The 14,669-nt window shown below is 40.0% G+C and overlaps 1 protein-coding gene across 1 annotated transcript; it reads right to left on the reverse strand.

The window, feature by feature from the left end:
* Positions 1–4,379: 4,379 nt before the first annotated feature.
* Positions 4,380–13,454, reverse strand: LOC135320159 (melanoma-associated antigen 10-like). Its single transcript, XM_064482853.1, has 2 exons — positions 12,822–13,454; positions 4,380–4,448 (listed from the first exon to the last, which is right to left on the reverse strand). Exons 1-2 carry the CDS (start codon positions 13,452–13,454, stop codon positions 4,380–4,382), a joined length of 702 nt encoding a protein of 233 aa, XP_064338923.1.
* Positions 13,455–14,669: the final 1,215 nt, after the last annotated feature.

Consider the following 14,669-nt stretch of genomic DNA (forward strand, 5'->3'; position numbering starts at 1 on the left):
TGTATGTCAGATAATGTTTTGCCTATATTTTCTTCTAGGAGGTTTAATGTATCTTGTCTTATGTTTAAGTCTTTGATCCATTTTGAGTTTATTTTTGTGTATGGTGTAAGGGAGTGTTCTAGCTTCATTGATTTACATGCTGCTGTCCAGTTTTCCCACACCATTTGCTGAAGAGACTGTCTTTATTCCATTGTATATTCTTGCCTCCTTCGTCAAAGATTAGTTGACCAAAAATTTGTGGGTTAATTTCTAGGCTCTCTATTCTGTTCCATTGGTCTATATGTCTGTTTTTGTACCAATACCATGCTGTTTTGGTGCAGGGACTGTGGAAAACAGTATGGAGATTCCTCAAAAGACTAGGAATAGACTTACCATATGACCCAGGAATCCCACTCCTGGGCATATATCCAGAAGGGACCCTACTTCAAAATGACACCTGCACCCCAATGTTCATAGCAGCACTGTTTACAATAGCCAAGACACGGAAAGAGCCTAAATGTCCATCAACAGATGACTGGATAAAGAAGTGGTGGTATATTTATACAATGGAATTCTATTCAGTCATAAAAACTGACAACATAATGCCATTTGCAGCAACATGGATGTCCCTGGAGAATGTCATTCTAAGTGAAGTAAGCCAGAAAGAGAGAAAAATACCATATGAGATTGCTCATATGTGGAATCTAAAATTAAAAACAAACAATCAAACAAACAAAACATAAATACAAAACAGAAATAGACTCATAAACATAGAATACAAACTTGTGGTTGCCAAGGGGACGGGGGGTGGGAAGGGGTAGACTGGGATTTCAAAATGTAGAATAGATAAACAAGATTAGACTGTATGGCACAGGGAAATATATACAAGATCTTATGTTAGCTCATAGAGAAAAAAATGTGACAATGAATATATATATGTTCATGTATAACTTAAAAATTGTGCTCTACACTGGAATTTGACACAACATTGTAAGTTTATTATAAATCAATAAAAAGTGTTAAAAAATGAAAAAAAAAAAGACCTAAATGAATAGGAAATAAATAGAGATACATACTGTGTTCCTGGACTGGCAGACTCAACATAGTGAAGATGTCAGTTCTCATTAAATTGATCTATACTTTAAAGCAATACCAATCAAAATTCCAGCAGGATATTTTGTAGATATAAACAAACTGATTCAAAAAGTTTATGGAAGGGCAAAGGGACAAGAATAGCTAAGACAATTATATAAAAGTAAAATAAAGTTGGAAGAATCACACTACCTGATTTTAAGATAAGGCTATAGTAATCATGATGGTGTGGTACTGGCTAAAGGGTAAACACATAGCTCAATGGAGCTGATTAGAAAGTCCAGAAATAAACCACAGAAATAGAGTTTTTATGAAGGACTGAAACAATCCAATTGAGAAGTGTTCGTCTTTTCAATAAGTTGTATTGGAACAATTAGACATCCATACTTTAAAAAAGAAAAGAAAAAAACCCCTCTACTTAATCCTCACACTTCATTCAAAAATCAGCTTAAAATGTAGCACAGATCTAAATGTTAAATAAAAATTATAAAACTTTTAAAGAAATCTATGAGCATTGGGGTGCACGTATCTTTTTGAATTAAGGTTCCCTCTGGATATATCAGTATTTTGTAGTAACTTATGGTGAAAAAGAATATGAAAATGAATATATGTATGTCCATGTATGACTGAAGCATTGTGCTGTACACTAGAAATTGACACAACATTGTAAACTGACTATACTTCAATAAAAATATATATATACAAAAAAGAAGTAACCCCTTCCCCCCAAAAATGCAACTCTTAAAGAAAGCATAGGAGAAAATCTCATGACCTACAGTTAGGCAGAGGTCTAAAACATAACACCAAATCATGATTCATAAAGGGAAAAATAAATTAGATTTCCTCAAAATTAAAGAGAAAGAATAAAAGGTCAAGCTACAGATAATTACAAAGTATTTGCAAATCATATATGTAACTAAAGATGTATACAGAATACATAAAAGTTCCTTGAAGCTCAAAAATTAGAAAACAAATGACCCAATTTTCAAAATGGGCAAAAGATGTCAATAGATACATCGCCAAAGCCGTCATGTAGATGGCAGATATGTACATGAAAAATTTTCTACATCATTAGCCATTAGAGAAATTCAAATTAAAATCAAGATGAGATAAGACAATGCACACTCGAGAGTGAGTAAAAATTTAAAAATTACTGACTTTACTAAGTACTAGCAAGAATGAAGAACAACTTGAACTCTCATACATTACTGGTTGGAACGTAAAATGATACAGCCTCTGTGGAAAATGATTTGACAATTTCTTCTAAACATACACATACCATATGACTCAGCAATGCCAGTCCTGGAAGAAATAAAACTTATGTTCCTACAAAAACATACAAATGAATGTTTAGAGCAGCTCTGTTCATATTGTCAAAATCTATTAATATTTATCTAAATGTCCTTCCATGGGTGAATGAATAAACAAACTGTGGTGCATCCATACAACGGAATGCTACCCAGCAATAAGAAAAGAACCATCTATTAATACACACAACAACCTGGATGACTCTCAAATGCAATTTCCTAAGTGAAAGAAAACATTCTTTTTTTTTTTTTTTGACAATATTGATTCTTCCAATCCAGGAGCATGGGATATCTTTCCATTTTTTAAAGTCTTTAATTTCCTTATTCAATGTTTTGTAGTTCTCCATGTGTAAGTCTTTCACCTCCTTGGTTAGATTTATTCCTAGGTATTTTATTACTTTGGGTGCTATTTTAAAAGGGATTGTTTCTTTACTTTCTTTTCCTGTTGATTCATCATTAGTATAAAGAAATGCAACTGATTTTTGTACATTAATCTTGTATCCTGCTACCTTGCTGAATTCTTTTATTAGTTCTAGTAGTTTTTGTATGGAACTTTTAGGGTTTTCTATATATAGTATCATGTCATCTGCATACAGTGACAATTTTGCCTCTTCTTTTCCAATTTGGATCCCTTTTATTTCTCTCTCTTGCCTGATTGCTGTGGCTAGGACTTCCAAGACTATGTTGAATAGTAGTGGTGAGAGTGGACAACCTTGTCTTGTCCCAGATTTTAGTGGGAAGCTTTTGAGTTTTTCACCGTTGAGTACTATGCTGGCTGTAGGTTTGTCATATATAGCTTTTACTATGTTGAGATATGTTCCCTCTATACCCACTTTGGTGAGGGTTTGTTTTTTTTTTATCATAAATGGGTGTTGAATTTTATCAAATGCTTTTTCTGCCTCTGTTGAGATGATCATGTGGTTTTTGTCCTTTCTCTTGTTGATGTGGTGTATTACATTGATTGATTTGTGTATGTTGAACCAGCCTTGTGTTCCTGGGATGAACCCAACTTGATCATGGTGTATGATCTTTTTTATGTGCTGTTTGATTCTGTTTGCTAATATTCTGTTGAGAATTTTTGCATCAGTGATATTGGTCTGTAATTTTCTTTTTCGGTAGTGTTTTTCTCTGGTTTTGGTATCAGGGTGATGGTGGTTTCATAGAATGAGTTTGAGGGTACTCCCTCCTTTTCAAACTTCTGGAAGAGTTTGAGAAGACTGATATGAGTTCTTCTTTGTATGTTTGGTAGAATTACCCAGTGAAGCCATCTGGTCCTGGACTTTTGCTTGTAGGAAGGTTTTTTTTTATTGCTAATTTGATTTCATTTCTAGTCATCGGTTTGTTCAAGTGGTCAATTTCTTCTTGATTCAGTCTTGGTGGACTGTATGTTTCTAGAAACTTGTCCATTTCTTCTAGGTTATCCATTTTGTTTCCATATAGTTGTTTATAGTATTCTTGTATGATATTTTGTATTTTTGTGGTATTGGTTGTAATTTCTCCATTTTCCATTCTTATTTTGTTTATTTGTGCTCTCTCTTTTCTCTTCATCATGAGTTTGGCCAGCAATCCCACTTCTGGGCATATATCCAGAGTGAACCCTAATTCAAAAAGACACCTACACCCCAATGTTCATAGCAGCACTATTTACAATAGCCAAGACATGGAAACAACCTAAATGTCCATCAACAGATGACTGGATAAATAAGTTGTGGTATAGTTATACAATGGAATACTATTCAGCCATGAATAAGAATAAAATAATGCCATTTGCAGCAACATGGATGTCCCTGGAGAATGTCATTCTAAGTGAAGTAAGCCAGAAAGAGAAAGAAAAATACCATATGAGATCACTCATATGTGGAATCTTTAAAAAAAAAAAAAGACAAATGAACTTATATATATACCAGAAACAAACTCATAGACATAGAATACAAACTTGTGATTGTCAGTGGGGAGTGGGGGTGGGAAGGGATAAACTGGGAGTTCGAGATCTGAGTATATTTACAGGTATATATAAAATAGATAAACAAGTTTATACTGTATAGCACAGAGAAATATATTCAAGATCTTGTAGTAGCTCATGATGAAAAAGAATGTGAAAATGACTATATGCATATTCACGTATGACTGAAAAATTGTGATGCACACCAGAAATTGACACAACATTGTAAACTGACTATAACTCAATTAAAAAAAGTAGTGCAAAAAAAAAAAAAGGAACCAATCTTAAAAAGTTGTATTCTCTGTTCTTCCATTCCTATGACATGATTGAAAAAGACAAAATTACAGTGATAGAAAACAGATGAGTGTTTGCCAAGGCGTTGGGGGAGAGTATGACTATAAATGAATAGCACATGGGAGTTTTTTGGGGGAGAGTCTGATGGAACAGTTCTGTATCCTGAGTATGGTTATATGAATCTATGTGTCGCTTTTAACTGTACAACAAAAGAAAAAAAGAATTGTACTATTTGATAATTTAAAGAATAAAATAAAAATATAGAAAGCTATAGAGACTATGTTAATATAAAAAAATGACTTTATAAGAAGAAAATCACCATAGATAAATAGGGACATTAGATAATGATAAAAGGGTCAATTCACCAAGAAGACCTAATAATACTAACTGTGTATACACCTAAAAGCAGAGCTTTAAAATACAAGGAAAATATCTGATATAACTGAAAGGAGAAATAGTCACATCTATAATTAATTATACTTAGAGATTCAACACTCTCAGCTGGGTAAATGATAGAAGTAAACAAAACATCTTTGCAATTTTCTGGGGGAGCGGAGGAAACAGATATCAATAAAATGAGCCAAATTACATACTCTTTTTTTCCCACAATTGAAGTATAGTCAGTTTATAATGCATCAATTTCTGGTGTACATCGTGTTTCAGTCATACATATATATACATATATTCCTTTTCATATTCTTTTTCATTATAGGTTACTACAGGATATTGAATATAGTTCCCTGTGCTATACAGAAGAAACTTATTTATCTATTTTATATGGAGCAGTTAGCATCTGCAAATCTCAAACTCCCAATTTATCCCTTCACACCCCCTTCCCCCCTAGTAATCGTAAGTTCATTTTCTATGTCTGTCTTTTTCTGTTTTGTAAATAAGTTCTTTTGTCTTTTTTTAGATTCCACATGTAAGTGATATTATTTGGTAATTTTCTTCTCTTTCTGGCTTACTTCACTTAGAATGACAATCTCCAGGTCCATCTGCATTGCTGCAAATGGCATTATTTTATTCTTTTTTACGGCTGAATAGTATTCAATTGTATAAATATACCACAACTTCTTTATCCAGTCATCTGTTGATGGACATTTGGGTTGCTTCCGTGTCTTGGCTATTGTAAATACTGCTGCTGTGAACATTGGGGTATGTGTATCTTTTTGAATTAGAGTTCCCTCCAGATACACAAGCTCCATACTCTTGTTGAAGGTGTGTGAATGTGACCTGAGGATACTTTTAAAAGAAGGAAACATGAAAAGGTAAAGAAACCCCACTGTGTTTTTTGGAGCCAAGAGTTACTAGGCAAAGACACTAGTAGTGGCCTCTTCCCAGGATAAATGTTTAAAGCAGGTCTGGGAGGAAGAGACAGGGACGGTAGGTTGGAGGGAGTGTAGCTAATTCTGTGCTGAGAATTAAGAGTAGTCAAGTGGGTAGGAAGATAATGGGTGCTTATATGTGTAGATTGCAGGTAGGTAGGCAAAAAGAGTTTGAGAAACAAGAAACGGGATAATAAGTTTAGAATGCAGAGGTTAGGGTGATATTTGTTGGCAGTGCTGGAAACCCAGACAGCAAAATTAGGAGTCAGTGCATTGGGCCGAATGGAGTCCATACAGATAAGTGCCTGTGCAGGAGCATGAGGTCCATGTTTTAAGAAGGGTCTTCTAGCACAGAGCTTTCCCAGCTGTGCTCAGGAGGACCTTGGAGTTCTAGGGCTGGGTGTCAGACCTAACTTCTTCAAGAGTATAGGCAGGACTCTGGGATTATAGTCCTCACTTCTACTAGAGTGCTCTGCCTTGCTCATGTTCATGGAGCTAATTCCTATGGAAAGCTTCCATTGGAATAAAAGCTTCCACCTCTAAAGTTTTGACAACCACTGTACACTAGATAAATGATGCATCATGGAATTCCACCCTCCAGGTACCTGATGCCAAAGTTGCCTCCAGGTCCCTGATTTGTTTATCACCAGCAACTTTCCTTATTGAAGGACTGCCAACTGCCTAAAACTCACATACTAGGTTTGAGGAGATAAGTGTCTGGATATTGGGGGAGGCAGAGAGAGAGTGTAAATTCTGTCCTGCCAATGGCTGTCAAGAGCAAAGTCTTTAAAAGTGACCTGACAGCAAATGTGAGATTGAAAGGTCATTATTGTAATGGTATACATGAGCCACAAATATACAGAAAAAATATATTTAAATGCAGGAAAATTTTCTATAATTGGATTTTCTGGCTGAGTACTTTCCCCCATTAAAAGTTTTCCTAAGTTTAATCTTTGTGCAACTTTAGCTTCCAATTGTGTTTGCAAGAGAGGAGATGAAATCCTATAGCATGCAGGCCATTATCTCAAAATTCAGGGCCATGATAGACTGCCCTCAGCATATCATGGTTCGTAATTTCCTAAAACTCTCTCACATCTGACTACACTTCACCATCCTTACACCCAGACTGACTTAAGTGTTTTGTCACGTTCTTTTGTTTTGTTTACTTGGTGTTCTTTTTCAGCATGTGTTCAAGAATATTTGACGGATGAATGCATGAATGAATCAAATTACTGGAGAATCTCATTCACTGATTCAAAATGTGGAGGCTGCCTCCTGCCTGGGCCTTCTGCCTCCATGGAAGAAACACAAAGTGCTACAACTGCTCACATAACTCATAATTCCCATGGGAAACTACCACTGAGGGTGTCACTGTGGATATGTCTTCCTCAGGCCCCAAGACCATCTTGGAGGTGGGTATGCTCTCCACAGGATGGTCCGTGGTACTTCCTGTCTTGGGTTCCACATGTCCCTATCAGTTTGATAAGGAAGGGTGTCATCCCCATGGGTTTTCCATCTACCCTGCAAATATCTGCACATTGGGCCAATCTTGTATCCCAGACTATGTCTGGTGGCAACATGGGCCAGCCATTATAGCACAGGACACCTGTCCTTATTGTGCCAAGAACTCAGAAACCCTGGGAAGCAGCCTGAGCCAGAGACACTACCCGGACAGTTTTTCAAAGCATGTCCATACTCAGCCCTTTATCTGCAGAGTCTGAGGAGGTTAGTCCCTTGGCTTTCCCCTTCCAATTTCACCCTCCTTGCAGCTCTGCAGCCCCTTTCACGGCTCATGGGTATTCCTGGTCTATCTCAGCTGTCCCCAGTCACCAACCCCACTCACTCACAGAGCCCTGACCTCGCTGGAGGGCTGCACTGCACCCAGGGGGAAAGTCCCCAGCCCCCAGCAGGCATCACGGCAGCTCCCAGTCCTGAGACACTGGCGAGGGTGCACTGGACCGCTAGAATAGTCAAGAGATGAAGCTCCTCTGAATGATGCAGGGAGCCAGGTGTGCTGTTCCTGACAGAGGTAGGGAGACTCTAAGGTTGGGGTGCAGTGTCTGGCATGCTGTTGGTCCGTTCACTCGATAGACCTGGCCGCTCAGACCACTCTGCAACTTCCAGCTGGGGAGGATGATCCAGAGATTTCCCCAGCCTGTTCCTCTTCCTTGTCCTGTATCCCTTCCGCTCCCCAACTTCTCTCCCTCAGTATCCTTTTCCCTACACTGAACTCTGGATTCAGGGCCCTGGCTGCCGGCCTGCCTGGGGGGTCTCTGGACTTGGCTTTGCACTTGGTCTCTCTTGTGGACTCTGCAATGGCTCTCACTGAGAGGATGCTCTCAGTGCCCCTCACTAGCTTGGGGTGTCCTGTCTGGTGCCCTTCCCTGGCTCCTAGTCATTCTGACCAAACTGTCCCTTCTCAAAGTAAAAGGGAAACACCCTGTTGATATTTCAGAATTTTAATCATTTGTGATTTTTTATGAGAATATGAATTGGTATAGCAGTTTTGGAATAAAATTCCAGAAACATTTATAAATTGTTAAACTATTCACACCCTTTCCATGCTCTTCATTAGTATATATATAAAGAAAACATCCACATTAATCCAAGAATTCAAAGATGTTCATTTTGGGGAGGGTATAGCTCAGCGGTAGAGTGCCTGCTTAGCATGTACAAGGTCATGAGTTCGATCCCCAGTACCTCTGTTAAACAAAAACTGATAACAATAATAAATAAATAAATAAACCTAATTACTTCCCCCAAAAGCAAAACAAGAAAAATTAAAAATAAAAAAGATGTTCATTTCATTTTGTTAGTCATCAACAAAGGGAAAACAACTAACGTGTCCAACAGGAAGAGATTGTTTAACTAATTATGATATACACATACTTTAGCACTCCAGGGGGTAGTTTCAAAAGTGAGGTAGAGTTGTATGTGCTGTCATGGGAGGGTCCTGCCTTCTTTTTGTTAAGTGACAAAGGCTGGTGGCAGAGCAATATCACACGATTACTTAAGTATGCCAAATAAAACCACTAGATTTTTTAGAATATATATATATTTTAAATATATATATATTATAAATATATATATATAGAATACATATATGTATGAAAAAGCCCATAGGCAGCTCTAAAACAACTTACACTGGATTGTTAGTTGCAGTCATTTCTGAGTAGTGAGCTGAATTGTGGAGAAACTTTGAAAAGGGGATACTGTGATTTTTCTGTATTTTTAGACTTTTTTGAAATAGGACCCTATAAACTACTACCTTTGTAATTAAATGATTTATGTAAACCTAACAACAGAAGTAGCAGCTGTGTCAGTTAAAGTTACTGCTACCTGATGCAACAAACCCTGTATGTGAGATAATGTTTTGCCTATATTTTCTTCAAGGAGGTTTATTGTATCTGGTCTTATGTTTAAGTCTTTGATCCTTTTTGAGATGATTTTTGTGTATGGTGTAAGGGAGTGTTCTAGCTTCATTGCTTTACATGCTGCTGTCCAGTTTTCCCAACACCATTTGCTGAAGAGACTGTCTTTATTCCATTGTATATTCTTGCCTCATTTGTCGAAGATTAGTTGACCAAAAGTTTGTGCGTTCATTTCTGGGCTCTCTCTTCTGTTTCATTGGTCCATATGTTTGTTCTCCTAGGGCAGTCTACCCAAGCAATAGAAATAAAAGCAAGAATAAACAAATGGGACCTAATCAAACTTACAAGCTTCCACACAGCAAAGGAAACCATAAGTAAAACAAAACAACAACCTACGGAATGGGAGAAAATTTTTGCAAACGATGAAACCGACAAAGGCTTGATTTCCAGAATATATAAGCAGCTCATACGACTTAGTAAGAAAAAAAACAAACAACCCAATTCAAAAATGGGCAGAAGACCTAAACAAGCAATTCTCCAAGGAAAAAAATGCAAATGATCAATAGGCACATGAAAAAATGCTCAATATCACAGAGAAATGCAAATCAAAACTACAATGAGGTATCACCAGCCAGAATGGCCATCATTCAAAAGTCCACAAATGACAAATGCTGGAGAGGCTGTGGACAAAAGGGAACCTTCCTACACTGCTGGTGGGAATGCAGTTTGGTGCAGCCACTGTGGAAAACAGTATGGAGATTCCTCAAAAGACTAGGAATAGACTTACCATGGGACCCAGGAATCCCACTCCTGGGCATATATCCAGAAGGAAGCCTACTTCAAAAAGACACCTGCACCCCAATGTTCACAGCAGCACTATTTACAATAGCCAAGACATGGAAACAGCCTAAATGTCCATCAACAGATGACTGGATAAAGAAGAAGTGGTATATTTATACAGTGGAATACTACTCAGCCATAAAAACCGACAGCATAATGCCATTTGCAGCAACATGGATATCCCTGGAGAATGTCATTCTAAGTGAAGTAAACCAGAAAGAGAAAGAAAAAAACCATATGCGATCACTCAAAAGTGGAATCTAAAAAAAAAAAAAGAACATAAATACAAAACAGAAACAGACTCATAGACATAGAATACAAACTTGTGGTTGCCAAGGGGGTGGGGGGTGGGGAGGGACAGACTGGGATTTCAACATTTGTAGATACTGACAGGCATATGCAGAATAGATAAAGAAGATTATACTGTATAGCACAGGGAAATATATACAAGATCTTGTGGTAGCTCACAGTGAAAAAGAATGTGACAATGAATATATGTATGTTCATGTATAACTGAAAAATTGTGCTCTACACTGGAATTTGACACAACATTGTAAACTGACTATAACTCAATAAAAAATGTAAAAAAAAGAACAACTCGGTACACTTTCTCTCTTAGAGGAACTATTATTTAATTTCAATGTGGGGGAGCCTTCCCCAGCTGGATGGAACTCAGAGTTCCTAGAATTTGAGTCAAAGACCAACTCCATCCTCCCTGCTCTGGCTGCTCTTCCATGCAAACTATGATTTTCATTCATTTTACTCCCATCAAAGATACAGCCCTTGCTTACATCTGTCCAAACTGTACTTAAGATTATCTAACTCAAATGTCCTTTAAATGCAGTGGGTTCTGGCTTTCCACGGCCAGGGAAAAGAGTGTCAGTCTAGAGGGTACCACTTCAAAGCAGTATCATCATGTATCTCCAGAAATCCTTGCAGATGATGTGTATAAAGCAACTAGTCCATGCACTGTATTCAGTTGCACTGGAACAAGAGTGTAGGGCACCTACCCCATCTGTCCCAGGTGGAGATTTCTCTCTGTTTTTTCCACCATCCGAAAAATAACTGCTAAGTGCAAGTTTCTATTCCAGGCTTTCCTGTCACCCCTAAGACACAGTGTCTGCAAGTCTGGCCACTGCCACCACCCAGCTTCATTACACCCAGCTCCTCCAGAAGGAATTGCAGTTTCCCAAAGCTCCAAACTGCCCTGGCTTGGGGCATTTACTTTTGAATATTACCTGTAGCCCCCACTTTTTCATCCCTTTTTTTACATGTTATTTAGTACTTAGGTCTTAGTCCTTAGTTAGAACTTAGAGACTATCTCACCATTTTCCTGATATGAGTGCTGCTCCTAGACCCCAACTTTATGGATGGGGGTGTCTTGCTTATCCCAGTGTCCCTCCTACTTACACAGGGTCAATCCCTAATTAATGACTGCAGAATAAAAGAGCCAATGAGTAGGGAGTCTTATTTATTAAGATTTAATATCTCCTACATTCTTCAATAATCCAAGCATATCCAGGTATGTATCTTTTAATTTTACAGAACAACACAATAAAAGGGATAAGGGAAGGCAAGAATTTACCATTTTTTTCTTTTTTTCTCGATTCCTCTATTTACCAGCTATTTTAGTGCAGTCTTTTTTCACATTTCCAAGGAAAGTTCTTTTCCAATGCCATGTTATGTTGTTCAACATCACCAAATAAGATGGAAAGTTTCCCAATTAATTTTACAAAATAGCAAAATGTAGAAAATGTTAAAAGCAGCAAGAGAAAAGCAACTTGTTACCTGTGAGGGAGCCTCCATAAGAACAATAGCAGATTTTTCAGCAGAAATTTTACAGACCAGAATACAGTGACATGATATATTCAAAGGACTGAAAGGAAAGAAAAACTTCCAAGCAACAATATTCTACCCAGCAAAGTTATCTTTCAGAATTGAAGGAGAGAGAGTTTTCCATTCAAGCAAAAGCTAAAGGAGTTCATTACCACTAAACCAGCCTTATGAGAAATGTTAAAGGGACTTCTTGAAGCTGAAATAAAGGTCGCTAATTAGTAACAAGAAAACATATGAAAGTATAAATCTCATTGTAAATGTAAATATATAGTAAAGGTAGTGGATTAATCATTTATAAAGCTAGTATGAGGGTTAAAAGACAAAAGTAGTACAAAATAACTGTAGCTACAAAATAGGCAAAATACTCACTTCTTGCATAAACAGCAACGCATTTGTGGTCAACGTCATTTGTAAACTCAGAATTTGAACTTAATTAAACTTTCTATTAATAGGAACAACATTTGAAAAAAAGCAAAAGAGAAAAAATAATCTCCAAATTACTCTTATATACCAGAAACACAAAGGTGTTATATACTCAATCCTCTCAAGCCCCATCCTGCCTCTTCACTACTTAGAATGGTGACTATTCTCTTCAAACTGAGTGAATAGTCTGCCTCAGACTTCACTTGTGGCGACAGAAGCTGTTGGGTGTGACCCTGGCCCTGGCCCTACCAGTGGCTCTGACCCTACCACTGGCCCTGACCCTACTACTGGCCCTGGCTGCAACTCTGGCTTGAGATCTCTTTTCCTCATCTCTCAAAGCATCCTCATACAAGATAGGAAAGGCATTGGGGATGGTACCATTTATTTTGGCCAAAAGCTCTAGGATTTTCATCTTGCTGGTCTCTGCGTGGGCCCGGGGACCCCACAGGAACTCGTGGCGAGCGGGATCGCTGTTGGCCACCTGCCGGTACTCCAGGTACCCCTCCTGCACCCACACTTTGGTGATGAGTTCCCTGGGCTCCCCATAGATGAAGTGCTTCCTCCCAGCACAGAGCCCCATCACACTCAGCACTTCCCAGATGTTCTCCTCAGGGGAACAGTTGCCATCCATGAAGATCACACTCAAGATATTTATAAGGAGGCCAGTCTTGGGCACACTTTGGTCATCACTCAGCATCCCATTGTAGGTGAGGCCCAAGGTGTTGACCAGGACATAAGAGTGGCTGATGGGGTCCAATTCTTTCACATCAATGCCAAAGACCAGCTGGAGGCACTCAGAGGCTTGGCTGAGGATCACAGGGAAGTGATCCTGGTAATCTTTGATTACAATAAGCATTTCTACTTTTGTGATTAGCTCTTTTGTGTGATATTTGAGGAGCAGGAACCCCACTAGATCAGCCACCTTATCTTCTATGGCATCTTTAAACAAGGACCCAGTGACTGGCAGGGACTGCAAAGTGCTTGGGCCCTTCCCATCTTGGCTGCTGGAGCCCTGATCTGATTTGATTGATGGTGTGACTGCCATGGCAATGTGGGAGGAGCAGACTCTCTGAGAACCCTGGAGAAGACTTGGTGTCCCAACAGCACCAGAAACCTCCTTTATGGTGCTTGGGATGAGAAAATGGGAAGATAAGAAGGAGGAGGGAGAGGAGGAGGAAGGGGAGGAGGGAGAGGAAGAAGAGGAGGTGGTGGAGAAAGACGAAGAAGTACTGGTGGAGGAAGAGGAGGAGGAAGAGGAACAGGAGGAGCCGGAGGAGGAGGAGGAGGAGGGAGAAGAAGAGGAGGAACAGGGGGAGGAAGGAGAGGAAGGGGAGGAAGAGGAGAAGGATGAGGAGGAGGAAAAGGACGAGGCTTCCTCCTCCTGAGACTCAGGAATGAGTGCGCTCAAAAGGCTCCACACCCTGCTTTCAGACTGAAGACCTTCCTGAAGCATGCAACGCAAACACTTCGTGTAACACCAATGCTTTGGAGTGGGAAGCATGATAACTCCTGTTAGCAAGAGTATGGACAGAAGGTGGGCAACTGGATCCACAGACCTGGGGGAGAGAGGGAGTGTCAGCGGCTCAGGCTGAGAAACCCACCGTGGGGGGCTCTGACAAAGGCTACTTACAGGTCTCCTCTTCAGGGGTGCCCTCGGCCTCACAGGGGCTCTCCTCCTGGTGGACGGTCGTCTGTGAACCTGACGGGGGAAGTGAGGCGGCTCCTCAGGGTGCAGCCGGCACAGCCTGAGGTTCTGGGGGCAACACGGGGTGTGTGGAGTGGACGTTGGCCTCGTGGGGTCCCCTCTGTTCCGGGGGCCCCCGGGTACACACTCAGGGCCCACACCTCACCCGGCACTGCCGGCCTTCTGTGCTCTGTGACCCGAGGACACGTGTCTCAGACCTAGGCCTTCACCTCCCGGTGTCTGGAGCCCCTGGAAGAGAAAGGAGGGGAGACCTCGGGTCTACACGGTGGCACAGCCCTGGACCCGCGTGCTGGCAGGAGGCCTGGGCTCTGGCAGGTTCCCACTCTTCTAGGGTGGGAGTTCCTGTCCGCGCTAACTCAGGGTCTTCACCGGGACTCCAAGCGGGACCTGGGATTCTGCTCTGCAACCACCTGAGGGCCCCATCCTGATAGTAGGTCCCCGGTCTCTCTGAGCCCTGGATGCCGAAGTCAGGACACACCACGTGTGTTCATCCCGCATTGAGGCCTCCCAGGGCTGACAGCAGGCGCAGGATCGGTTGCGTCCCCTCTGTTCTGG

Source organism: Camelus dromedarius, chromosome X, assembly GCF_036321535.1.
Source record: "Camelus dromedarius isolate mCamDro1 chromosome X, mCamDro1.pat, whole genome shotgun sequence".
In the NCBI taxonomy this organism is placed as follows: Eukaryota; Metazoa; Chordata; class Mammalia; order Artiodactyla; family Camelidae; genus Camelus; species Camelus dromedarius.

What these genes read in the sequence shown, in the direction of transcription:
- LOC135320159 (XM_064482853.1), bottom strand. Translation starts at nt 13,454, where the DNA reads ATGGCAGTCACACCATCAATCAAATCAGATCAGGGCTCCAGCAGCCAA. An exon ending in CCCACGCAGAGACCAGCAAG is followed by an intron (nt 4,449 to 12,821) that starts ATGAAAATCCTA and finishes ATGAGCTACTAC; the next exon opens with AAGATCTTGAATATATTTCT.